At 40.8% G+C, this 27,769-nt stretch overlaps 2 protein-coding genes across 6 annotated transcripts in view; both read left to right on the top strand.

Moving 5' to 3' along the window:
- The window catches only part of NADSYN1 (NAD synthetase 1), a 40,265-nt gene extending 37,088 nt beyond the window's left edge, over positions 1-3,177 (top strand). For 2 of the 4 annotated variants that reach the window (XM_083355256.1, XM_083355255.1), the window contains 3 exons: positions 655-783; positions 1,243-1,419; positions 2,822-3,177. In XM_083355256.1, coding sequence (XP_083211382.1) covers positions 655-783; positions 1,243-1,419; positions 2,822-2,857 — 342 coding nt within the window. In that variant the 3' untranslated portion in view covers positions 2,858-3,177. Of the gene's footprint in view, positions 1-654; positions 784-1,242; positions 1,420-2,821 lie in introns of those variants that run through there. The other 2 variants (XR_014491550.1, XR_014491551.1) reach the window with 1 other exon arrangement.
- Positions 3,178-10,372: 7,195 nt separating this feature from the next.
- TPCN2 (two pore segment channel 2) overlaps positions 10,373-27,769 on the top strand; it is a 104,408-nt gene continuing 87,011 nt past the window's right edge. For both annotated transcript variants that reach the window (XM_083348363.1, XM_083348362.1), the window contains exons 1-5: positions 10,373-10,942; positions 22,637-22,698; positions 23,755-23,831; positions 24,330-24,507; positions 26,986-27,102. In XM_083348363.1, coding sequence (XP_083204489.1) covers positions 10,780-10,942; positions 22,637-22,698; positions 23,755-23,831; positions 24,330-24,507; positions 26,986-27,102 — 597 coding nt within the window. In that variant the 5' untranslated portion in view covers positions 10,373-10,779. The remainder of the gene's footprint in view (positions 10,943-22,636; positions 22,699-23,754; positions 23,832-24,329; positions 24,508-26,985; positions 27,103-27,769) is intronic.

The raw sequence follows: 27,769 nt of genomic DNA, 5'->3' as shown, positions 1-27,769 counted from the left end.
GCTTCCCCATTGACTTAGCTTGTCAGAACATTGTAAAAGGGGAATCACATGACCCCCGGGGCACTGCAGCCATCACAAATATGATTCAATTGCAGAGCATCTGAATTTTGATCACTTGACCATGGGGATGCTCAATGGTCATATGAAAAACGGTCAAAAGTCATTTTTTCAGTGGCATTGTAATTTCGAACAGTCACTAAAAGAACTGTTGTAAGTCGAGGACTATCTGTATACGTTACAATGGGCATATAAAGGATCTTAAAGAATTTAGAATCCAGATTGCCACAGATTTATCAGAGCTTCACTATTCCTAATCAGCCAGATACTTTTTAGTAACGCCCCATTTCACAAAAAATAATTTTTTTTCCTGATAGTAGTTGAAAATCTGTAGTCCCTAGATCACTCCAAAACTGCTTCTGAATTATAATTAATGACAGTAGGACAGAGTTGTGGGGTTTAATATAATGAAGTGATATAACTGTTGTGTTGTATTTTAAGTGAAATATTATTTTTCCCCCCCCAAGTTCAGAGAAATCTGGATTAAATATTGTTCCGATTCAGTGTTGGCTGGCTCTTGAAGAATATATGATTCTTATATTCATTTGGTTTCTTTTTTCTTCTTCTTTTCTTTTTGTGCTGTATATGAAATGTTAGGTAGACATGGGTATGACATATGCTGAACTCTCAGTCTATGGTAAACTAAGGAAGATAGCTAAGGCTGGACCTTATACCATGTTCTGTAAAGTGGTCACAATGTGGAAAGAGATATGTTCTCCAAGAGAGGTAAACAAGAAATTTTCCCTGATGCATTTACATAAGCAGCACTAAGCCACATGTACTTATGCACTGGACAGATCAAAATATATATTTGAATTTGGCAAATCATGATTTGGTGATAATGTCTGAATAGCTTCCTGGTTATGACTTCTTCAATTCTAGACTATTCTTAATCGCTGGTTGCTACAGTTTCATTCAAGAGAATTCCAGCTTTCAATGTGAGACTTGGGAAACTGCCCAGCACATCTCACCTTACTGCAGCTCTGGTGGCACCCCATTGAGCGCTCCTGTTGATAAGGCTTAAAAGCAATCAGTAAGATTGGCCATGCTTAAATGTAGAATTGCAAGCTCTGAATCTTAGTCATAGACTAATTCTATGCTATGTTTCTATTGGGTGGTGGTGGGTTTTGATTTTTTAGTTTGGTTTTTTTTTGAGTCCGCAACATACTGCATTTTGTTCACCAGGTAGCGTCAAAGGTTAAGCATTTCTTTCAAATGTATTCAATCAACCGACATAAAATGACTACCCTTACTCCATCCTATCATGCTGCCAACTATAGTCCCGATGACAATCGCTTTGATCTGAGACCTTTCCTTTACAATTCTGCTTGGTCCTGGCAGTTCAGGTGCATAGATGAACAGGTAAGCATTAATCTGTTTTTATATTCTGGTGCCATCCATGTTTAGAGATGTATGCAGATACAGGATTTAACATTTTAGCTGAACTGCTGAGTTTAAAGCTATCCATCTGGTTGAGGCTGGGTTGGGTTGACAATTTGTGATTCGTGGGTACTCTCAAAGATCATAGTTGGGCAGAGATTTGAATCTAGGTTCCTATGCACCTACAGTTAGTAGTATAACTGGTTTGATACTATTTAGGCTCTACAAAAAAATTTCTGGTGCTTTGATATTTATATAGAATAGAATAGAATTCTTTACTGGCCAAGTGTGATTGGACACCCCAGGAATTTGTCTCCAGGCCATAAGCTCTCAGTGTACATACAAGCAACAAGTGATAAATCATGATCATAATCATTAAATACAGTAATAAATCATAACATACAAACTCAGTGATAGTCATAGGATACTAAATAAGCAAACAACATAAGTCATAATAGGATACTAAGTAAAGGCAATTAACATAAGTCATAAGAAGCTAAGGAAATAGGTAATAGGAAAGATGAAAAGGATAATAGGTAATACCACCCTACTAGATGGTTTGACATCCTAGGGCATAGTGTTGTGAGAATTAGTTATTTAGCAGAGTGGAAATAAAACTGTCTGGTTGCGTGCAAAGGTCTATAGTGTCATCTTAAGGGAAGAAATCGAAACAGTTTATGTCCAGGATGTGAGGGGTCTATAGATATTTTCCCAGCCCTCTTTGTAGCGAAGCCATCATGAGGTCAGAAATGGTGACCATATTATGTTACACTTAACAACTCATGATTCACTTTATGATGGTAACCAGAAGTGGTGGATTTTCGTTGCTAAGTGGCATGGTCATGTGAGAACATGCTTTTAAAGCTGCATTGCTTAGCAGTGGAAATCCCAATTGTCACTGTTAATCAAGGACTACCTGTATTTCTCACAAGAGAGAGGTGGGATGAACTACAGAAACACTACGTTTCTATAAGTTGTATCACACAATGGCCTGCTATTAAGTCTGAATCCTCTTATTAATTATTTTGATATATTGTGATAATTATTTAATGATGCATATGTTTTTTTTTGTTGAAAGCTCAGTTTTACCATGACTTTAGATTAACACCAATTGTTAAAAGTTCCTTTCTCATTTTTTGTTAGGACCTAATTATATGTAGTAGTACACAAATATTTTTTTAAGCACTCCCAGTAGGTTCTGCTGCTTGTCAAAGCATATTAGGAAAGGTGCAATTTGGAATAGAATAGTTTAGCACTTGTTGAAATTAGTTCATCACATCTACTTTTGCTTAGAAAATACAGCGTAGTGGTGGGGTTCTGATAAAAATGTGTGTGTAACATAGCATTTTAGTCAAAAGGAAAATCTGTGCTTTCTAATTTACAGGTTTCTAAACTAGAAGCTAAGAAAGTGATGGACTAGAAACTTCAGATCAAAGATTGAATTTGATCTATCTGTCTTGCTGCTTTGAATGATTTTGTAAAATTGAATAATAATGATCAAAGAATGAAGATTATTTAAATATTAATAGTGTTCGTCTTCTTTAAACAATCAATACAAATGACACAATTGTTACAACTTTAAAATCAAAGATGTTCATCCAGAATGTTTTGAGTAATCCTAATGTATTTGTTTCAAACTGTGATTTTAGAAACTATGTTCATTAAAATCTGAAGATAAGCTGTTTTCTTGTCAGAAATTTTCTAAAATATATAATCCAACAAAGTTGAACTTTGGTTACATACCGTGTGTCACATAAGAATTCTTGCATTTACGGAGTGATGAGTTTCCTTTGTTGTCTTCTTTATGTATTCCTCAAGTTGTTTAATAGTTAAGAGCAAATCTCGGAAATGGCAAAGAAAGGGGAAAATCCAATCTTGTCCACACAGGCAGATAAACTCAATACATGAACAGCCTTGTAAGCTAGTTGGTTAGATAATATTGTCATTAGCCATCCCACAACTTTCATTAGTATACGTTCCTAGATTAATGAGCATAAACCAATGTTTTAATAGATAACTACAAATAATTATAGAGACCACACACTAGAGTTTAACAACCATGGTCAACTGCCGAAAAACTAGTTGGTTACATACTCAAAAGTAGGTCCCACTGAGACATTCTATTGGAAAAGCATGCATTGGATTGACGGCTAAATTATGTACGTCAATTCCATTGCTCTGGTTCTATGGTGGCAATTTTAAGAACATGATTATTTGGTGTGTTGGGAGTTTTAGATGTTAGAATAAATTGGAATAATTAATTTGATCCGACACCAGTCATAGCAATTCAACTTTTTGTGTGGAAAAAAATATTTGCTCTAATGAACAGACTGCATGTATTTTTTTTGTTAACGAAGCAAAATCATAAATGTTACAGTCATTAGCTCTGGTCAGTATGAAAATGGCTCTCTGCCACTTTATTGTGCAGTAAATTTACTTTTTAGTGAATATAACTGGCTCTTCTATTATTCATCTGTTATTTACATAAGGTTAATTCTGATTTGGGCAGCAGATTAGGTGAAGTGGCTGAAGGACCACTCTGGACAACAGGTTAACCAACTAGGATTTATTTAGGAGCAAGGCAAGAACAGTACAACTTGTCCGGCTTTTATAGCCGGCGGCTGTCAGTGTAGTCCAATCAGGTTCGTTTCTTTTGGCGCCGCGTCTTGTTGGTCCAATCACCGCCGTCGCGTCTTGACAGCTCTTCTCTCCGCGTGGTGAGTCGGCTTCTGTGTTTTGACAGCCGCGAGCTGTCAAATGGCTGCGCCTGCGCTCTGGCGGGGAACTTTGACAGCTGTCAAAGTTCCCGCGTGTTCTCCTGTCAGTGGTGTTTACCTCATAGTATAAAACGATTATAACTTGTTAATAACCTTTCTACATGTGTGTTTATATACATTACATTAGGGGCCTGGCTAATCACAGTAAGAAAGCATACATTTAAATATAAACACAATCCTGTTAACATCAGAGTGATCTAATCAGGAATTTCTGGGTTCTGTTTTTAGCACGGGCTGTTATATGCTATGTGATATCTAATAATTAAGTTTTCAGGATTGGTGGGTGAGTTTTTAAAATATAATTCTGGAAGGTTGCCATCTCCTACTGTGTTAGGTTGAGGTAAGATATCAGTAACCACAACATTTGTAATCTCTGATTAATTTTTTTTGATAGATGTTGCGCTATTTAGTGAACCATCAGGTGGCTTAGTTTGGTTCCCAGAGATTTCTCTATCCACCAGGAGAGCATCTAATAAGCTAATACAGACACTTGCTGATCTGTATTTTGGTGTTAACTCCCACTGCCTGACTTAGCCCTGAAAACCAACAGCTTAGGGGTATTATGACCATGTTGCTGACACTATTATGTTGCAAAGCCAGTAACATCAAATTATTAAAATATTTACATGATTGGTCCTGCCACTCATTCCTAAAACAGCTTAGATCATTAAAAAGAATAGATGTAATTGTAATAATATATACTATTAAAACAAACATGTAAAATACAAATGGAACATGTAGAACTTTAAAATTTCTTTTTTATTTCAAGGTGCAGCTATGGTATTGCTGGTCTGTTAATAATGAGATCAAAACTACAAACAAAAACCATAAGAAAACTTTAAAACTAAACAGATTAAAAACAACAAAAACCTGTTCTAATTAATTGCTGAAAAACTGGGTTGTTTGTAAGAGATGTTTGATTTTTTTATTCATATTTTATCATATAAAAATTGTCTCATGTTTTCTTTATGTGTTGGTTATAGACATTCACAAACTTCTATATGTATAACTTTGAGTTGACCTAAAAATATACCACTTCATCAAGATTTGGGGTGGGGGTGTTTCTCTTATAAGCTTTGTTGATTTGACTTCACTTGTAAAATAATGATTTAATTCTGCAATAGTGTGATCCTATGCTGGTAGAGGTGGCTTTTACTTGTGGTGATCTCTGGTGGAATACATCTTCATGCTATTTATAAAAGCTTTAACATGTACTGATTATGATTGAACACATCATCTAAGATTTTTCTTTAGTTAACTGGCTAGGTTCAGTAATCACAGCATCCATTTTGAGAAATTCCAAGTCTGTCCATTGACGAAAAACTATGGGACCATGACTGAAACGTTGTGCAATGCTTTGACTTTCCAGAACATGAACAGTATCACAATTGCACAAATTAAGAAATAAACTATTTGAAAAAAAATTAAAAATATCAGCTGCAATTGATATTTTGTTTCTACTACATTTAAGTAAATTGCTTTATATAATAATTGTCCAAAAACAGCTGGTAAACCCGATTCTCTGTATGTCTATATAGACAGAGCTATTGTGTTCATTGTTCTTATTTCTTAGTAGGTAAATAGAAGATTGCAGCCTAAGCACAAGATAATTTAAACCGTTCTCAGGTCTGCTGATTTTTATGTTGCAAACTATGGGCATATGACATGTTGCAAAAGACCTTCAGGAATTTTGGATAGAAATCATAAAACGTGAGGTTTGCTTAAATCAATATGCTAAATCACTGAATAGTTATGTAGACAGATCTTATATGTTCAGCTCTTACCTTGATTCTAGTTATTTTCAAAAAATGTTTACTTGATTACCTTTGATTTTACTTACTTTTGAATACTGAGCAATTAAAACCTGATCCTGCTTCAGCCATTTCCTTTGTTTAAGAACATTGGCTTTGGAGTGAGAAGCAATGTTTGAAGTGGGATTTGTCAGCAGAGCACTTTGGAAAAAAAAGTAACGACCACTTTACTTCTCATGACAGTGGGGATCCTGAATGGATTTGAGAATCTTCATTGATGCTCCCAGATTTAGTCTTGTATTATGTAATAATTTTGCCTCATTTATCCATGATAGTATCTCCATTTCGGATTTTCCATAGTTTTTCTTATGTTAAGGAAGAAGACTGAAGAGTTGCAGAATCTCTTTTGGCTGGCAACTCTTAAGAGTCTTCAAGGAAGAACTAGCCTGAGTCTGTAATGTTTGCATAATATGATTAGTCATGGTGAATTGTGGTTTACTCAACCCAGTTTTCTGGTTTTGTATAATAGGTCAAATCATAAACTGATCACATTGGGTGGGTCTACATAGGTAAAGGTAAAGGTTTCCCCACACATGCGTGCTAGTCATTTCCCCGTTTCAAAGCCGAAGAGCCAGTCCTTGTCCGAGGACGTCTCCGTGGTCATGTGGCCGGCATGACTAGACGCCAAAGGCACACGGAAAGCTGTTACCTTCCCACCGTAGTGGTCCCTATTTTTCTACTTGCATTTTTACGTGCTTTCGAACTGCTAGGTTGGCAGAAGCTGGGACGAGTAACAGGCACTCACTCAGTTATGCGGCACTTGGGATTCGACCCGCCAAACTGCCGACTTTCTAATCAACAAGCTTAGTTTCCTAACCCACTGAGCCACCGCGTCCCTTGGTGGGTCTACATAATACGAGGCTAAAATGTAGTTAGTTTGCTGTTTTTGTCATGTGGTTACAGCCTATGCCCACGTTTGTGTGTGCTCACAGTTATTTTCTTTAATACAGCCATGATTGTTTCTTTACTTTGGGACTTCAAGATAAAGAAAGAACATTGATTTCTGCATGTTGGATTAATTGCTTGCCATTACTTGGTACTAGAGAACCCTTTATCCTTCTTATCTGTCAAGATACCTATCAGCCTCTCAGTTCTCTCAGATAAAGCAGCACCCAGATGTTTACCAAAGGATTTTTTCTTAGCTTACACATGTATAAGGATGACCAAACCAAGACACACATAAATGTCCTAGCCTTTAGCATTCTTTGCTGGTTTTGCTGTGGAAGACTAATCCTGCAGATTTCTCTGAAAGATTCACATAATCTCTGTTGTCATGTACTGATTTTTAACAATCCGTACAACACTTGCTATTATAAACTGCCTGAGCAGAAGTAGAAATCCTACTGTTTCTTGCTGAATATTGAAGGGCTCGTACTCATCTTAAAACAAACGTATTTTGATAACCTTGGTTTTACTTCTTCAATTTGGTATGATGGCATTGAGTGGAAATTTTGGCAGTTGCAATCTAAAAAATCTGGAGAGTAAAGGTTAAGGTAAAAGGTAAAGGTTTCCCCGCACATGCGTGCTAGTCATTTCCAACTCTAGGGGCCGATGCTCATCTCCGTTTTAAAGCCGAAGAGCCAGCGCTTGTCTGAGGACGTCTCCGTGGTCATGTGGCCGGCATGACTAGACGCCAAAGACGCATGGAACACTGTTACCTTCCCACCGTAGTGGTCCCTATTTTTCTACTTGCATTTTTACATGCTTTCAAACTGCTAGGTTGGCAGAAGCTGGGACGAGTAACAGGCGCTCACTCTGTTACGCGGTAGTCAGGATTCGACCCGCCAAACTGCCGATCTTCTGATCGACAAGCTCAACGTCCTAACCCACTGAGGTTAAAGAAGGATTTAAATGTAGAGAACATGTCTGCTACAAAAGTGATAACATCTATATTCATTGTTCTGATATGTTTATCCATATTGTGACAATATTTATCGATATTTTTCCATGTTGTGACGAAGAGTACTTGGGGGAAAAAATGAACCAGTCTCTGCAACCCATGCATCGCTAATAGAATTCACTGTGCAAATCAGATTTAAAAAAAGAAATATTGAAAAAATTGCCCCGTGTGACTAAGAAATAATCAGAATTGAGATTCTGGAAGGAGTGCAAAGAAGGGCGACAAAGATGATTAGGGGAACATAAGCATATGAAGAACGGTTGCAGGAATTGGGTATGTCTAGTCCAGGGGTAGGCAACCTTGGCTCTTTTATGACTCATGGACTTCAACTCCCAGATTTCCTGAGCCAGAATAGCTGGCTCAGGAATTCTGGGAGTTGAAGTCCATGAGTCATAAAAGAGCCAAGGTTGCCTACCCCTGGTCTAGTCTAATGAAAAGAAGGACAAGATGATAGCAGCTGCTTCAAAATCTGAGGGGCTGCCACAAAGAAGAGGGGGTGGTCAACCTATTTTTAAAAGCACCAAAAGACAAGAAACAATGGATGGAACAAGGAAAGAAGCAACCTAAAACTAAGAAGAAATTTCCCAAAGGGGAACAATTAACCAGTGGAAGGGCATGCCCTCAGAAGTTGTGTGGTGTTTCATCACTGGAGGCTTTTAAGAAGAGCCTGGACAGCCATTTGTCTGAAATGGTATAGGGCAGGGGTAGACAACCTCGGCTCTTTTATGACTCGTGGACTTAAACTCCCAGAATTGCTGACTCGGGAATTCCGGGAGTTGAAATCCATGAGTCATAAAAGAGCCACGGTTGCCTACCCGTGGTCTCCTGTTCAAACAGGTGTTGGACTAGAAGAAGTCCGAGGTCCCTTCCAACTCTTGTTATTCTATGTTCTCTGTAATGTAGTGGGTCCAACGCAAGGAAGAGACGCCAGCCGGAGTACAGGTTCAGCTCTTTACTGAAGGGGTCCATACTGGTGAACAAGGGCTACCTGGCCTCCTTATATACCTGGCCAGGTAGGTAGCCAGCCAATGGGGTTGGCCCTAGGTTTCCCGCCGAAACTAGGTTTTCCCGTCAAACCGTCCAGGCCAACGCCCCCTAGTGGCTGCTGTTATGCAGGTGACCTGCACCTGGATACATAACACCCCTCCCCCCTTAGAGAAGAGCCTCCTTCACAACTATGCAACATAACACAACTATCTGCAATGTTTATATACAATTACAGCGAGGTTGATGGGTCACTTGCACACATAGTCCACTAGGTACGCTGGTGTCCTATGGGGGGTCTGGTGGATTGTCTGAGTGGGGCTTCTCCTTGGGCCTGGTCGTCTGGCTCACGGTGCTCCTGAGCTGGGTTGGGTCCGGCCACCGGATCCCCACCGCCGCCGATGCCCTGATGCTGCCGCAGGGCCGGCTGAAGGAGGCCATCCTCCACTTGTTCGGGGTCTGTACGGTTTCCAGTTGGTCTGGTCTCTTCTGGGGTGTGGTTATCAGGTTGGGCGAGGGTGGTGCACTCAGGGGCCCTTCCTCTGAGCTGGTCGATGTGTCGCCTGATGTGTCGATCCCCCTCCACCCCCCACGATACATAACATGAGCCTTGATATGAGCCTTGGTGGAGCAGTGGGCTAATGCCTCCTTAAGTAACACCAGCTGCCTGCAATGAGTGCAGGTTCGAGTCCCACCAGGCTCAAGGTTGACTCAGCCTTCCATCCTTCCGAGGTAGGTAAAATGAGGACCCAGATTGTTGGGGGCAATTAAGCTGACTTTGTAATAATGCCGCTTGGGGTGTGTGTGAAAGCCCTAATAAGCAGGCATATACATAGAATGAAGGCTACTGCTAAGCTTGTAAGCCGCCCTGAGTCTTCGGAGAAGGGCGGGATATAAACGGAATTAAAATAAAACTTAAAAAAATAACATTCTCTCTATTGTATGTTCAGTAATTCTACTCTTTAAATCAATAATTGAAATAAAACACTCTTGTTCCGCCCTTTCCTTGTATTCTGAAGAGAATGCAAAACAATTCAAGGCAAGGAGCGAGAACCAGGACTCAGGCAGCCCTCCTACCTACCCGTAACTGCCAGTTCTACACCCTGGCTTAAATAAATCTGCGTCCCGTTCGGGAACCCGACCATGAACAGAGCGCTGCGGGGAAGAGACGAGGTTCATTTTTTTAAAAAGTCCCATTTAATTCTCTTGTTGCACCGGGAAGGATTTCTCGGCCTCCTGCCCCTTTTTGAGGCTGGGGAAAGGGGAGCCTTGGTGGAGCAGTGGGCTAATGCTTCCTTAAGGAACACCAGCTGCCTGCAATTAGTGCAGGTTCGCATCCCACCAGGCTCAAGGTTGACTCAGCCTTCCATCCTTCCGAGGACCCAAATTGTTGGGGGCAACAAGCTGACTTTGTAATAATGCCGCTTGGGGTGTGTGTGAAAGCCCTAATAAGCAGGCATATACATAGAATGAAGGCTATTGCTAAGCACATTGGTTTGTGCTTAAATTGTAAGCCGCCCTGAGTCTTCGGAGAAGGGCGGGATATAAATGGGGTTAAAATAAAAAAATATAAAAATAAATAAAGAGACGGTTCCCAGCGAACAGTCAACCACGCCACCGACGACCAGCAACCTCAACCCGCAACTCGCGGTCGCGCAAGCAGAAGACCGCTCCGAAAGCTCTATTCTCCCTCCCCCCCCCCGCCCCGATCACGTGTAGCGGGGCGGAGCTGTGCCATTTTTTTGTTTTTTGTTGTGTGTTTTTTTGCTTCTCACAAGCGAGAGCGGAAGCTCAGAGGCCAGGCCGCCTTTTCTGAGATGAGCAGCTGCAGGCGCCGTTTCTGCCTAGTACGCTGATTCCGTTGTGATTCATGGAGCAGGGAAGCAGCCTGGAAAAAGAGCCCTTGTTGCCGCCTCCGCTGCCAGGGGCCGCCGAGCGTCGCCGGCTCTACTCGGGCACGGAGCGCGGAGACCTGGAGGATGATGGACACTGCTGCGTGTCCGTGGCCGCCTCCCCACGTTCTGGCGGGCCTGGTGAGACCCGGGACTATTGGGAGTGCCTGTTGGGCTGGTTCTCGGTACCTGGGAGGAATTGGACGCGGCACGCAGGCCGAGGAGGGTTGGCGAAGGAAAACTCAGACCTCCGTCGCCGCTATCCCAAGCCGGGGCTTGATCAGAATGAGAGCTCCCGAGGCTTTCGATCCGTTTAAGAACGGATTCTTAAAATCGTGGCTGGGATATCGGTTGCCGGGTTCCAAGTTCCTGTAGGGAGATTGGGCTTGGCCCATGGAGAGGAAAGACTGTGCTTTGCAGACCCACTGCCAACTAAGTTTGGATCTGTCCTCGTAATTATATGATCAGCGGTGTTCAGAGCTTCGGCGTCTCTGTTGGTCCTGGAGTGGATCACAGAGATCCAGTTTAGGCTCTGCAGTGGAACAGTTATAACAGTAAGTGCCTCAGAACAGAGTGCCAAGTTTATACAATGCCTAGAGCCATTAGGTGATACGTTCTGAGTTTAAGCCTCTGGGATGAGCCCAGCCACTTTGTAAGGGAGCATTTGCTTGGGTGCAACCACTTGGGGTCAGATAAATTGTGGCTTAATGTATTCTGTGGACACAGCCTCTCATTTCCTTTCTGAGGACATGAATCATCACCACTAAGACATCTGGGCATGGCAGTTTATACAGGGCAGAAGATGCATGCTCAAGTTTTGAAACCAGCTGCTATTTGGGAACAACTGTTTTACTGGTTGATGTAGCAGTCCCCCTGTTAAAACGTGGCATAATCTCTAGTGGACTCAGTTGGGTTATGGCAGGGCCCTGTCTTCCTTCCTTCCTTCCTTCCTTCCTTCCTTCCTTCCTTCCTTCCTTCCATCCATCCATCCATCCATCCATCCATCCATCTATCTATCTATCTATCTATCTATCTATCTATCTATCTATCTATCTATCTATCTATCTATATGTTTTCTGAAGTTTTCGCGGGTGTTTGTATGTAGATCTTTGGTCATTCGGGTTTTTCCCCACGTAGAATTGAAGGTATAAGAGCTATATATACACACACACATATACCGCCCTTCTCCCGAAGGACTCAGGGCGGTGTACAGGGCAATAAGATGCAATAAAAATACAATATATAAAAGTTAAAATGAGAATTAAATAGAATAGCCCAATTACAATTAAAAGTTAATTAAAATTACAATTAAAATACCCCAAACCCATCAGGCCAGGCCGGCTTGTTCAAATAGGTGAGTTTTCAGGTCACGGCGGAAAGAGCGAAGGTCAGGAGCCATCCGGAGCTCAACCGGTAATTGATTCCAAAGGGCTGGTGTGCCCACAGAGAATGCTCTCCCCCTGGGGGCCACCAGCCGACACTCTCTGACCGACGGCACCCTGAGGAGGCCCTCTCTGTGGGAGCGCACTGGACGAAGGGAAGTTGACGCCGGCAGCAGGTGCTCCCGTAAGTAATCTGGACCCATGCCATTTAGGGCTTTATAGGTCATCACCAGCTTTACAGATAGTCCTTGACTCACAACCATTTCTTCAGTGACTCTTTGAATTTACAATGGCACTGAAAAATTGATGACCGTTTTTCACATTTATATGAGTGTTGCAGCATCTCCATGGCCCTGTGATCAAAATTCGGATGCTTGGCAACTGATTCATATTTATGATAGTTGCGACATCCTGGAGTCACGTGATCCTCTTTTGCAACCTTCTGACAATTAAAGTCAGTGGGGAAGCCAGATTCACTTAACAACCGTTTTACTAACTTAACAACTGCAGTGATTCACTTAAGGACGATGGCAAGAAAGGTGATAAAATGGGGCAAAACTCACTTAACTGTCTTGCTGAATCACAGAAATGTTGGACTCAATTATGGTAGTAAAGTCGAGGACTACCTCTACTCTGAAAAAAGGTTAGGTATTTTTGAAAAAAAAAAGAGCAGCAATGGTAGAATAACTTTGGGCATCTTGTTGCCCTTTGGATGTATTGGACCCTCCCAACGGTGACTTCTGTAGCTTGTAGTGAGGAGATTTCTAACCCAGTTAATACGAAGAATGAGAAAGATTGGGAAAGACTGCCGTCAATTTCTACTGCTTGTGCTTTGGGTGAACATTCAAACTTAGAAACAGTGGCTTGGAATGTCATGAAGTTAAGGTTGCTGTTAGCTGTAGAGATGGAACCAGGAAACAGAGCAATTTCCCAAGTTGCAGTGAAACAATAGCTGCAGTCACATGGAGTAATGTTATGCTCTGCATCACAGTATTTCTCAGCCTGTCTGGGCAGTTTTGGGAGTTCACATGTCAAGGTTGAGAAACACTGTCCTAGATGCTTTGGACCTGCTGTGACTTGAGATTAAAATCTGGTTCCTTCGATCGAATCCTCTATGTCTCTTATTGCGTTGTTTTTGTGAACAGGACCTCATTCTTCATGCACAAGAGGGAGGCATCAGCTAAGATCTATTTTGGTGGCGAAAGGTAGGGATCCTCAAAATGTTTAATATTACAAAATGAGGTTTCCGTTTGTAGGAATGCGAAAGAAAGAAAAAATCCCCACAAGTGGAACTCAAGATTGAAAATGCTCAGTGGTCTCATTTGTTGGTTGGGAGGCAATAAAGTACAGGAGGAATAGGAGAATGGAGAGTGTAGCCACCTGAAACTGAACTGGAGAATTTCACACGGCAGTCTGCTTCTTCAGATTATACTCATCACATCCTGTGACATATTCCATGGCTTGAATACTTGCAGAGGCAATATTATAACCTGAGAGGGGGATAAGAAAATTTCACTGGGAAATCCCATTTTTAAAGGGAACCCCAGATTTAAAACCAGAAATCTTTTTATTAGGGATTATTAACGATAATCTCAGTAAAGCATCTCTCTACTTATTAGTATATATCTTAACCTCAGCAAGACTGGCATATGCCCAAAAATGGAAAAGAAAGGAAACACCCACTGAAGAAGAAATAATAGATAAAATTTTATCCTGCGCTGAAATGGACAGGTTAACCCTAGAGATCAAAAATAAGAACGAAACGGAGTTATTATGAAATTTGGCAAAATTTGTACAATTGGTTAGAGTTAAGGAGGAACGCTGAGATGAACATTGTTTGGTTGATAATGTAAGGATTTTTTATTAGCATCTATATAATGGACATAACCGAAAGATACATAAATATAACGCTGAGGACTGAATGACAGTTTACTAAAAAACCCGACAGATCTTATATGTACAGTTTTTTATACTCTGTCCTGTTATAGATTGTATTTTAGGTTTTTGTTATTTCTTTCTGTAACATAAGATAATACTAATAGTAGTGTTGTAGCTAGGGAAGTTGAATCATGTCCACTTTTGTTTTTAAATGTATATTTAATAAAATTTTCAAAAAACAAAAAAAAACTAGTTTGACAATTGTTCAGCAGTAAGGCTGTAGCTTGCAAAAGACTGCTTGGCTGATGCTTGTAGCATTTCTACTTAGAACAGCTTTGTACTTAAAATAATAAAATAAATAAATAAATAAAATGTTATTTTAAAATATTAATTGAATAGTGACTGAGTGGATAAAATTCTTTACAGAAATGTGGAAAATTAGTATCAGAAACATGATGCAAAATGAAGCTCCTAGATTAGAGAAGTGAGCTTAAAAACAATAGAATTATAAACGACAAACGTAAAATTCTTTACTTAAGATAATAAAGTAAAATACCTGTGAATAGAATCAGAACGCCTGGATTGTTCACAGTGTATGAATGGTATGGTAGTTGAGTGCAAAATGACTGCAAGTTAGACTCTTGATGTGGCTATTCAAACATTCAAAAGACATGCAGCTTTTAACTGCAACCACAGGAATTGTTTTCAAACCAAATTGGTTTGTGGTGGCTGGATCCACTTCCTTTTAAGGATTCAAAGAAGGTGGATCAGATTCAGAAAGGCAATGAGGTTAATTGTTGTTGTTGTTAGCTGCGAAGTCGTGTCTGACCCATCACGACCCCATGGACAACGCTCCTCCAGGCCTTCCTGTCCTCTACCATCTTCTGGAGTCCATTTAAGCTCACACCTACTGCTTCAGTGACTCCATCCAGCCACCTCATTCTCTGTCATCCCTTTCTTCTCTTGCCCTCAATCTTTCCCAGCATTAGGCTCTTCTCCAGTGAGTCCTTCCTGCTCATTAGGTGGCCAAAGTATTTGAGTTTCAACTTCATGATCTGGCCTTCTAAAGAGCAGTCAGGGTTGATCTCCTCTAGGACTGACCGGTTTGATCGCCTTGCAGTCCAAGGAACTCGCAGGAGTCTTCTCCAGCACCATAGTTCAAAGGCCTCAATTCTTTGGCGCTCAGCCTTTCTTATGGTCCAGCTTTCACTGCCATACATTGCAACTGGGAAGACCATAGCCTTGACTATACGCACTTTTGTTGACAGGGTGATGTCTCTGCTTTTTAGTGTGCTGTCTAGATTTGCCATGGCTTTCCTCCCAGGAGCAAGTGTCTTTTAATTTCTTGGCTACAGTCCCCATCTGCAGTGATCTTGAAGCCCAGGAAAATAAAATCTGTCACTACCTCCATTTCTTCCCCATCTATTTGCCAGGAATTGAGAGGGCTGGATGCCATGATCTTGGTTTTCTTAATGTTAAGTTTCAAGCCAACTTTTGCACTCTCCTTCTTCACATGCAACAAGGGGCTCTTTAGTTCTTCTTCACTTTCTGCCATTAGAGTGGTGTCATCAGCATAACTTAGGTTGTTGATATTTCTCCTGGCAATCTTAATTCCAATTTTTGATTCATTTAGCCCTGCCTTTGTCATGATGTGCTCTGCATATAAGTTAAACAGGCAGGGCGACAGTATACAGCCTTGCCGGACTCCTTTCCCAATTTTGAACCAATGAGTGGTTCCGTGTCCAGTTCTCACTGTTGCTTCTTGGCCCACATATAGGTTTGTCAAGAGACAAATAAGATGGTCTGGTACTCCCATCTCTTTAAGAACTTGCCACAGTTTGTTGTGATCCACACAATCAAAGGCTTTAGCATAGTCAATGAAGCAGAAGTAGATGTTTTTTCTGGAACTCCCTAGCTTTCTCCATGATCCAGCGTATGTTGGCAATTTGATCTCTAGTTCCTCTGCTTCTTTGAAATCCTGCCTGTACTTCTGGTAGTTCTCGATCCACACACTGCTGGAGTCTAGCTTGTAGGATTTTAAGCATAACTTTACTAGCATGAGAAATGAGTGCAATGGTGCGATAGTTTGAACATTTTTTGGCACTGCCTTTCTTTGGAATTGGAATGCAAACTGATCTTTTCCAATCTTGTGGCCACTGTTGAGTTTTCTAAATTTGCTGGCAAATTGAATGTAGCACTTTTATTGCATCGCCTTTTAAGATTTTGAATAGCTCAGCTGGAATACTGTCACCTCCACTAGCTTTGTTGTTGCTCAGCTTTTCTAAGGCCCACTTCACTTCACATTCTAGGATGTCTGGCTCGAGGTCAGTGACCACCTCATCGTGGTTATCAGGGACGTTAAGCTTGTTCTTGTATAGACATTAAATCCTGTGATTGAAAGAGTGGGCAATATAGGTAGTTCTTGACTTAACAACAGTTTATTTTAGTGGCCATTCGAAGTTAACAACGGCACTGAAAAAAGTGACTCACAATTAGGACAATTGCAGCATCTTCATTTGTCACACGATCAAAATTCGTACGTTGGGCAACTGACTCATATTTATGACGGTTGCAATATGCTGGGGTCATGCGGTCCCCTTTTGTGACCTTCTAACAAACTTTCAATGGAGAAGCCAGATTCACTTGACCTGTTGTTACTAACCTAACTGCAGCAATTCACTTAACAAATGTGGCAAGAAAAGTTGTAAAATGGGGCAGAGCTCACTTAACAACTGTCTCTCTTAAGCAACCACAAGCAATTGTGGTTGTAAGTTGAGAACTACCTGTATTTAGTTTTGAGAAGGGAAGAGTAAATGCCTTATTATGACAACACTCCTCTAGCATTGAAGTGGGTTATCAAAGACAACAGGATATAGACTTAGGGATTTATGTTTCAGGAAAGCAAATTCCAACTGAACATTCAAAAAACATTTCCTAACAGAACATTTGAATAGTTGGAAGCAGTTACTGTATGGAAAAAGATGTTGAATGTATTCAATTGGGATAGGCCAGCTTAGCATGGAGTAAAGTCTCCCATGATTTTACAAGATGAAACAAGTCCCAGCCATTCCTTCCTTTCCTGGTTTACGTACCTATCAATTTCCTTGTAAAACAGGAACGAATTAAAGCTTTGCCACACAGTTAGGCAGAGAGCTTTTTGTATATTGCTACATCTATTGTTTACCCCTTGTTGATGATTTATTTTTCGGAGAGGACCAGGGTCTTTCCCTACCTGCCATTTCCCCCCCCCTTACAATTTGATAAACAAAGGTCTGTTGTATTGATTTTCTTTCCCTTTGGATGCATCCTGCCTCTAGGACTTGGAATAAATTTTTAAGAATATATTTATATGTTTATGACTTACATTAATTCATAAATAGTGAGTTATAGTGAGACGAGCTCAGCTGTGTCTCTTTAGATGTTTTATTCTCAGCATTCCATAATAGGTATTTCCTGGAATTGTCTCTACCATTTGAAATGGTCTTGCTTAATACTTTAGCGGAGTGATATTTCTGGTCTCTTGTGGTGATTCCCTACTGATTTACCAATTTGTGTTTCCCTTCTCTACTTATCTTAATTATGTAGCTATCAATAAACCGTTGTTGGGGCTGGATGTACTGATGTACAGAGGACAAAGGGACAGTGGGAAGTGACATGTAATTTGTTGCAATATTCTGTTCCAAATGATGCTTCTTTCATTTGAATCCTTTGAATTTGTAAAAGTCAGCAGTAAACCATCTGATAATATTTCCTGCACAAGGCGGTTTTGAAACAATTCCAAAATATATTAGGCTACATTCCTAAGCACTTTTCTTAAGGGAATAACCATGTGGAACCTAATAGGAATTGCTTGTGTGTACAAGTGCGCACTACTCTGCACGTAAAAGTTCAAGCTAGATGTACATTTATATAGGCTATAACGATGGGCCAAATTTAATTTAATCTGATTGACAGCTAGTTGAATAAGTTCTTTATACACATCTCAGCATCAGTTTTTATAAAGTAACTGTGTTTATCAAGAATGCAAAATGTATTGTATAAATCATCTATTTGCCCCATAATTCTCAAATTATGGAGCAACCTGCTACCCTATCTAATCAGAAAAAAACCAATTGACCTCTAGATGGCAGCAAAGGAATACTGAACTCTAATTCTTTGCTTCTATCTAGTGATCATCTGGATTTTTGCAGTTCAATTATTCTAGCTAGAAAAGTTGTATTGTAGTATTCTCATGATATCTATAAGTCGTCCCAAGTATTTCTCTTCTTGCTAAATCAAATCTGGTCTTTCCTTATCCTTTTTTTCCCTTTTGGGCTCAGCAAAGTTTGCTTTCAGGAGATTAATTACCGTAACTATTAATTCTTTCACTGCTTCAATTGCTTCTTCGAAATACATGGTTTCCCAAACAACAAAGTAATTTACACAGAAAAAGTCATACAAGATTATTCATACACAATACATCAGTTGGATAATAACATCAGCAAATCTAACCAGAAAAAGTTAACTAAAGCTGTCAACATTTGGTGCCATTAAACTTCTTCGGAATTCCAAGGGCCTTAATGTATTATCTAAATGTTGAATATTGTGGTTGATGCTAACTAAATCTGCTGAGAAAGACTGGTCAGTGTGCAGTACTGCAGAAAAAGCTGCATTTTCTTTTGCTCACTCACTATGGTGGTGCTTAAAAGTTTGAGAATCCATTTGAATTTTCAGTACTTCTGCATATACTGTATATGACCTATAAAACATGGTCTGTTCTCCATACAAATCCTAAAACTAGATAAAGAGAATCTAATTAAGTATATGCGTAAAAAAACATTGTTCATTTATTCCATTGAAGAAAACAAATAAATGTGAAAGGCAAGAGGGTGTGACCCGCTAGGATAATTGGTACATTTGAATCGGAAATTAGAGTCAGATGTTTCAATCAGTTGGATTATAATCGGTTGTGAGTGTGGGATGTCCTGCCTTATTTAAAGAATAGAATTCTGAGTATTCGTTATTAAAGCCTGATCTTCATAATGCAGGTATGTGGAAGTATGCCATGGCTTGAACAAGAGAGAATTTTTTTGAGGATCTCTGAGGAACAGTTGTGGATGCTCAGCTGGAAAAGATTGCAAAACTATTTCCAAAGAGTTTGGACTCCACCAGCCCGCTGCTAGGCAGATTGTGTACAAATTCAACACTATTGTTACCCTCCCCAGGAGTAGTTGGCTAACCAAGATCACACCAAGGAACTAAAGGCCTCTCTTGCATTGGCAAATGTCAGTGTTCATGAAACCACCATCAGGAAAATGCCGAACAATAATGGTGTGCTTGTTAAGGTTGCAAGGAAAAAGCTAGGACTCTCTGTCTCTCTCTCAAAAAAAAAAAAAACAACTTATGCCCATCTACAGTTTGCAAAAGACCAGATGGATAAGCCAGAAGTCTATTGGAAGAATGTTTTGTAGGTGGGTGAGATCATAATATGGCTTTTTGGCTTGAATGAAAAATCTGCATTCCAGCCTAAGAATCTTATCCTGTCTGTAAAAGATGATGGTGGCAATATTATGGTTTGGTCCACATTGCTGCTTCTGGACCAGAATGGGGTTCAACTCTGTAGGAAATCATCAGTATATTGCGAACCGGAGCTCAAGAGAAAGTGGGTCATGCAGCAAGACAACCATACTAAACACAAAAGTCATACAACCAAAGAATGGCTAAAGTGGAAAAAATGTTAATGTTTGAAATGGCCAAGTTGAAATCTTCACCTTAATCCTATGGAAGTGACCAGTAGTTATAGGACATGTTTAATTGCAGTTATTGCTCCCAAACGTGGTGGAGAACTACTGATCTTAGTTTTCACATACTTTTGCTGTTCACAAATCTGTAGCTTTGGAGCATTTCCCCCAGTAAATAAATGAACAAGTATGTTTTTTAGACTCACTTGTTTGAATGGGCTCTCTTTAACTACCGGTAGTTTAGGACTTGTGTGGTATAACAATCAAACTGCTGTTTGAATAACGTGGTTAGTCCTTCATCACCTAGTGCACGGGTCGGCATGCGGCTCTTTCAGCCTTCTCCTGCAGCTCCAGTCCTCCTCCGCCACTTAAAGTAAAGGTAAAGGTTCCCCCGCACATGCGTGCTAGTCGTTTCCAACTCTAGGGGTCGGTGCTCATCTCCGTTTCAAAGCCGAAGAGCCAGCGCTTGTCCTAGGACGTCTCCGTGGTCATGTGGCCAGCATGACTAGACGCCAAAGGTGCACGGAATGCTGTTACCTTCCCACCGTAGTGGTCCCTATTTTTCTACTTGCATTTTTACGTGCTTTTGAACTGCTAGGTTGGCAGAAGCTGGGACGAGTAACAGGCGCTCACTCTGTTCTGCGGCACTTGGGATTCGACCCGCCAAACTGCTGACCTTCTGATCGACAAGCTCAGCGTCCTAACCCACTGAGCCACCCCGTCCCTTCCTCTGCCACTTACAGAGACAGAAAGAGGCACTTGCTCTTCTCTCTTTCTGTCTCCCTCCTGATTGGCCCTGCACCCGGGCGCCCTGCCCCCTGGGACAAGCGCATCCAGGAAGTCCCTTTCCCGGGCGCACTGGAGTCCCGGCTGCTGCAAAGGTGATCGGCCCGCTCCTCTCCCATCGCCCAGAAGAGGTAAATAATTAGTCCTCAGTGCTGGGTTTTCCCCGCACGCAGCAGGGAGGGAGAGAGAGAACTCATGCACAGCAGCCTCTATTTGTTTTTAATTAAACTCTTCAGTGAAGCTCCCTGTTCCGCGCGGGTGGGCACGCGTGCACGTTTTGCGGCTCCCAGTATTTCTTTTGTGGGGGAAACGGGTCCAAGTGGTTCTTTGAGTGTTTCAGGTTGCCAACCCGTGACCTAGAGTTTTAATCTGCCAGAAACTGCTGCTCATGTGTCCTCTCCTCCACTGGAAAGAAATTATGAAAGAGCGAGTCCACTTGCCAGCTCTTCATTCCTCTGTGGTTATCTGTTATCCACTTTTCCCAGAACTATCTTCAGTCTGCCATTTCTTCCTTGCCCTTGGTTTGCCTGCTCTTTTTGGTTTTAAAAAGCTAAGGATCCATTTGATATAAGATTTTGGAACTATAAAGAATCCTTTCTCTGGGAAAGTGCTTTTGTTTCGACTTTTTTTTTAAAAAAACATCATAAGATTGTAGGCGCGCTTGAAATTTTCTGAGTTTGGTTGGGGGTTTTTTGCAGACGTTTCATTACCCAAACTAGGTAACACCATCAGTGCTGGTAGGGAGTGGGCTTTGTTCTCAGTTTATATTCTAGGCATTTACCTGTTAGGGCTGGTGGGGATGGTCTTAGAGTTTCTTTGGTTGGGCTGCTTAATGGGCTTGTTTGACAATTCCTTGACTGGGGTATTGTTTATTTGATTGTTGGTCTGATGTTCATCTTGGAGTTAATCTATGCTCATCTGAGGGAACACCTCCTGCCAGCATCAAACTCCCTTCGTCCAGTGTGCTCGCACAGGGAGGGTCTCCTCAGGGTGCCGCCGGTAAAAGATTGCCGGCGGATAACACCCAGGGGGAGGGCCTTCTCTGTGGGTGCGCCTGCCCTCTGGAACCAGCTGCCCGTGGAGCTGAGGACCGCCCCTGACCTTCGTTCATTCCGCCGGGACCTGAAGACCTGGCTCTTTGAGCTCTCCGGCCCAGGCTGAGAATTTTTAACTGAGGTTTTTAGTTAAGGGATAATTTAATCTTTTTTAATTGTTTTTTTAACTTTTGTATTTTGTACTGTTTGATTTTAAATACCCTGTAAACCGCCCTGAGTCCTTCGGGAAAGGGCAGTATATAAATTTAATAAAATTAAAATTAAATTAAAATTAAATTAAAATTAATTAAACCTGGCTGCTGATTGCTGGTGGGGAGGTGTTTTGGTCTTTTTGTTCCTTTTTGGCTTGTCGATTGTCTCTTTTGCATATTATATAGATATTGTTTATATCTATATGGCTATTGATGGCTATTGATGGCCTGGCACTCTGACAAGTATATTTCTGCTCTTCCTTGTGTAATGGGTTGGCTGGGGAGAAGTATAAGTCTGCTGCCTGATATATTAGCAAACGCACAGCTCCCTGTGCATATTATTTCAGTAATTCTTACCATATTTAATGTTATTGTAATACTTATTGGAATTGGGGGCTGGCTTCAAAAGAGAGAGAAATGCAGTGTAGATGTGTGTGCGTGAAAGAGAAATGGAAGTTTCGCAGAGGGTAGCATTTAAAACTGAAGTAAGATATGTCTCTGGCTTATGTATCGGCCCTCCTCTAGCTTGAGAAATACACTGGAAAGATAAGATTTTTCTTATAGTTTTCAGAAAAATTGTTGATATATGTCATAAAAGACTCATTTGTTAAGGTAACTTAAACAACATCCAATTTCTTTGTCTTTTTCTTGATGTCAGTCAACAGAAGGGTGTGGAGTTTCTCTTCTTCATTTTTTAAATTGTTCCTTGAAATAGCTTTGAATCATTAAGGCATGTTAGCTAATATGTTTGAACACTCCCAAAAAAACAAAAGGATACCATTTTATAACCATTTTATAACCATTGTGTTTTTGAATCTTGCAGTCACTGATGACCCTGAACTCTACTTCAACCAAGCTGTAGTATTCATTGAAGATGCAATTCAGGTAAAAGTTTGGTCCAAGTGTGCTTTTTTTTTTTTAATTAAAGGGCTGTCATTAGAAGCTCCAGTACTCTTCTTTCCTGCTGAGATGTTGATTTATACTAAAGTTTGTGATTATAAGTCAGATCATTCGGAATGTTTTTTTTTAAAAATAGCATGTGGAGGTTGTGTTTTTTACATCTTTGAACAATACTTATGACCACAATTGGGAAGAGCATTTCTGTTGCTAAGCAAGTCACACTAAGTGAGTCACACTTGATTTTTCAACTTTATCACGGTTGTTCAGCGAATCACTGCAGTTGTTTAAGTGAACCATCTGGTCATTAAGTGAATTTGGTTCCCCCCCATTGTCTTTGCTTTTTGGAGCTGACTGGGAAGGTCACAAATGGCAGTCACATGACCCCAGGATGCTGTAAACATCATAAACTCATGCCAGTTGAAAAGTGCCCGAAGTTTGATCACGTGACTGTGAGGATGTTACTTATAACTGTCATAAATGGCATGGGCCTATTGTAAGTCACTTTTCCCCGTGTTGTTGTAACTTTGAACAGTCACAAAATGAGAACTATCCGGAGTGATGGCATAGTTTTCATGGCATAGCAATGGTCATGACATTGCTAGTTAGCAGAGGGTCTTTTATTGAATGGGCTTCCAATCAGTCAGTTGGACTTTCCCTGCCTTCAGGGGCTTTTCAAAAAATTATATATGAGAACATTGTGGCAGAGATGCCATTCGGCTGACAGAAGGACCCTGTTTCGATAAGAGTTGGGCTGCGAATAGATTTAATAAATAAATGAAACTCACAGAAACTGTGGACTGTGAAAAATATTCTGTAAACATGTAAAAAAACCAAGCTCTATCTGAAATGAACTAAAACAAAACTGATACATAACTGTATGTCTCATGTTTATAGAATATCTACTTTGGCCCAAATTTGCCTAGTCATTAATAGATGTTTCCTTGATGGTGTTTATTATTTACCTATAAACTTTGACTTCCATACTTGAAGAGCAAATTAAAAGAGATGCTTGAATCACCTCTCTGTCTTTCACCTCTTTAGTATCGTTCTATAAATCATCGTGTGGACTCTAACTCCTTGTGGCTTTATCGGTGGTATTATTCAGAAGTTTGCCAATGGTGAGAATTCCCCCCCCCCCCCCGCACGCTGCTCTGTTTCTCTGAGAAGGTCCGCTGCTTTTTCTAATCCCACAAGTCCTTACTGCTGCTTCCAGTTTTCAGTATTTTAGTGTTTTTGCTAATCGCTTCTCCTTCAAGGACTTTTTAAAAACGTGAGCAGTTTCTGTGAGGGCAGAGTGGAGCTGCCGGGTTAATGGTCCAAACGGTAGGTTGAAACTGTAGATTTCCTGATGCTTTGCTAGCAATCCTAGCTGGCATCTTCAGAGGCAAAGTGATCTGTTGCCCCAGGCAGCTGAGCAAGGACTGGCTAGGCTCCTGTCTTTATAAAACGTGGTGAGGCTTTTGCCGACCGAATTATATTTTGCCACCAAACAACGTTTCAGAATACACATATTCCTTTATGACGTGGAATATTTTGGAAAATGAACTTTTGGCTTCTCCTTCCTTCCCCCCTGCCCCCCCCCCCCTAATTGCCACATATGTGTTTTCTCTTTAAAGGATTTTGATTCTCACCATTACGCTAATCCTGGCTCTTGCTTTCATTGAAACACCTTCTTCGCTTACCGTCACATCAGATGTTCGATATCGCTCAGAAGCTTGGAAGCCTCCTTGTGGCCTGACTGAAAGCATTGAACTGCTTTGCTTCCTCGTCTTTATAGCAGATGTCTCCGTAAAGGTTTGTGAGCTGTGGGATACATACGGCGTCTCCTTTGGGATAATGTTGCCTGATTTTTAACCTTTTTTAAGGGAAGGTTGATGAGAAGGTAGCAAATGCTCAGTTTCAGAGCTTGCTGGAGGAAGCTTTGAAGGCCACTCGGACAGCATTGATCAAACTTGTAGATGACCTTTGGTCTCTCAGCAGATTTCAATATCCTTCTGGGCCACGTTTGGGGGAAAGGAGCGGGGAACAGTGTTTTTAACTTGTTCAGTGTTCTTCTTCTTTCCACACTGGTTTCACTTGGTATTATTGGAAGGGGGGAGAGATGGAGCCCTAGGCCCTTTCTTTGTGAAGTGTCTCTCTCCTCACCCTATTTAATATCTACAAGGAACCACTAAGAAAGATATGCAGATAATTTATAATTATACATAAAATATAGTTATATAGGTCAACCCCTAGCTGGACAAACAATGCTTTCAAGGTGCTTCCTCAGTTTCTGGAGATTGTGAGACTCTGGATGGGGAAGTCTGTGACTCAGCTCTGGCATGGAATGGCTTTGGGTTTGGGGCTTCCTGGATCTGGAAATTTTCCACCTTTGGAATTTTTATGCAATTTGGGACCTTCCAGGACTCAGAGCTCCTGTTCAAAGAGCAGATGGCAGCTGTGGCTAGTGGATCTTTGTGCAAATCCATTTTGTATGCCAGTTGTGCCTGTTCCTGGGCCAGGAGGCTTTGCTCACAGTATTTCAGGCCTTGGTCACTACCTGGTTTAATTACTGCAATGTATTCTATATGGCTGCTCTTGAAGACCACCCAGAAGCTTCAGGGTTCAGAATGTAGTAGGGTCAGTGGTGGGATTCAATAGTTTGCACCACTTCAGCAGAACCGGTAACTAATTTTTTGTTGCCCAGGCCCAGAATGGACTTCCAGAAGTAGCATCCACCCAGAGAACTGGTTGTCCACATATTTGAATCCCACCACTGAGTAGGGTACATTGTTTAGAGTGCACTAAAGTCTTCTAGGTTTGCACTGTTGTTACAAAAAGTGTACTGCTTCTAATGTCCTTCTGGGCACAATTCAAGGTGTGCTGGTTATCACCTTTAAGCCATGCACGGCACAGGTTACCTCTCCCCAAGGTTTTCTGTCTGTCCCACCAGATCTGACAGAATTGGGATAATCTGGGTCCCCTCTACTAAAGTATGTTATCTGGCGAGGCCTAGGAGATGCAACTTCTCAGTCATAGCACCTGCCCTGTGGAACAGCCTTCCCCCCTGAGACCTGGAAAGGCCCACCCTTTTGGCCTGTGGAAGGCTGTGAAGATCTGATTCTTCTCCAAGTCAGGATCTTAGTTGAACCCAATAGAGATGCAGCTGTATTGGCAGTTTGTTATAATGCCTGAACTGTCCAGGTATATATAGTTAAGAAAGGTTGTTATATACATTATTTAGAAAAGCTAAATGAATCATATGCCCTTAATGTATTTCAATGATAGTCCTTTGCGAAATATTTAATGTTGGCTGATGCTGAAAGATGTAGGCATCACAACTTGCAGTGTCTCCTTGAGCTGTTACAACCATAGTTTTTGCAGCTGAATAAACAATGACTGTATCCAGAAACAAGCAACTCACCCATAATTACCTTTCTTCTGAAATACAAAAAAAGTGGTATAACAGGATAGATTTGCCCCTTTTGGCTGTCTGTGGGACTTCTTGGTAGCTACAAGGATGATTATGATGATACAGATATCCCTTTCTTTCTATGCAACTTACCAGGGTCCCAAAGTGTGGTTTTGAAGGGATTATTTTAATCATTGCAAATTAATTCTCCCAGATGCAATGGATTATTTGTTTTAAAATGTAAATTAGCAGTTTGACTGAGAATTGTAATCTTAAAGAAGCCACGTTTGGAAAAGACCACACTAAAGTCTCTGTGCCTGTTTGCAGGTCCAAAATAGAAATCTCAGGAAAGTTTGATTTTTGAAAGTTTAAATCAGAGGAATATCATCTGAGAACTCCAAGCCATTCGTGAGTCCCAAACCCTGGGTTTGATCCCCGGAGCTGCTCTGAAAGATGCTGCAAAATTGTAATATTTCTTGTAAGGGAAAGATACAAGGTTAAATGTTTAGGAAGAAACCATAACAATTGCAATTAATTTAAATGCGATCTTTACACATAAATTAAATGTAGGCTTTGTCTCATCTTTTAAGCACTCCTTTTTTGGAGGATAGCCCATGGCATGTTGCTCAGAAGCCAGGTATAATGCTTGGAAATGTAGGTAGCATGTTTCTGCCCAGAAATGTATACCAATTAGATCAAAACATTCTGTCTTTAGGGACCGGGATTGGGAACAAAGCCCCCAAAGCTACCACATGATCAGATCCTCCATTTTTCCTGATCGCTGGCTTAGCTCTTTTCCAAAATAGGAGGAAGAAAATTATTTGGATCCTTTTGCTTATGACAGTAACCTAACTGATATTCAAATACGTTGATTTCACTAGAGCTACTTAATTGGATGGGAAGAATTTCGGAAAACCAAGTGGTTAATGGCCTACATCCTGGTCCTGCTCACCTCCCTTATAGACTGGAGCATTTCGCTGAGTTCTTCCTGTCATGAAGTAAGGCTTATGCATTCTTGGATAAATGTCAGGGAGGCTGGGAATCAATGGGAATCAATGGTTTCAGAAATGGCCCATGATCATTTTGAAGTGGGATTGGGACAAATAAAACACTAATGTTGTTTGGTTGTACACCTGACATTGTCAGTATGTATTCTGTGTTTACATATGGAAAACAGTAGAACTAGCATGGCTTTGATCTGAATTCTGTGATGTAATTGTGTATGGTGATAACAGCAACAGTAACAGCAGTAATAAATATGATCCTTTTAATTTTGTCCTTCCACCAAGAAGCTAAGAATGATGTATGAGATTGTACTTTCTACAATTATTTTATCCTCTTAATGCCACTGCAAGGTAGGTTTAGTTACTAAGATCACCTAATGAAGTACATTATTGATTTTCCAGGCTAAAGTTTTAATTATTAAACCATACTGAAAGCACATGGACGGCTGAGCTTAGCTTCTTTCATAGAGTTATGAGGATAAAATGGATAAACAATTTTGTGCTAATTCCCAGGTTACCACCTGGAGAGATGAAAGGAAAGGTGCTGATTTTAAGCAATCAGGAAATAACATTTAGAGAAGAAGCAAGTAGAACCTGTAACAAAATTTTGCAATGCCAGATATTGCTTGTCAGTCTATCAGTCATTCCCCTGGGTCTTTGT

The sequence above is a fragment of the Vipera ursinii genome (assembly GCF_947247035.1).
Source record: "Vipera ursinii genome assembly, chromosome: 1".
NCBI lineage: Eukaryota > Metazoa > Chordata > Lepidosauria > Squamata > Viperidae > Vipera > Vipera ursinii.
The sequence above is the reverse complement of the archived record's forward strand: the minus strand, read 5'-3'. Positions and strand labels throughout refer to the sequence as shown.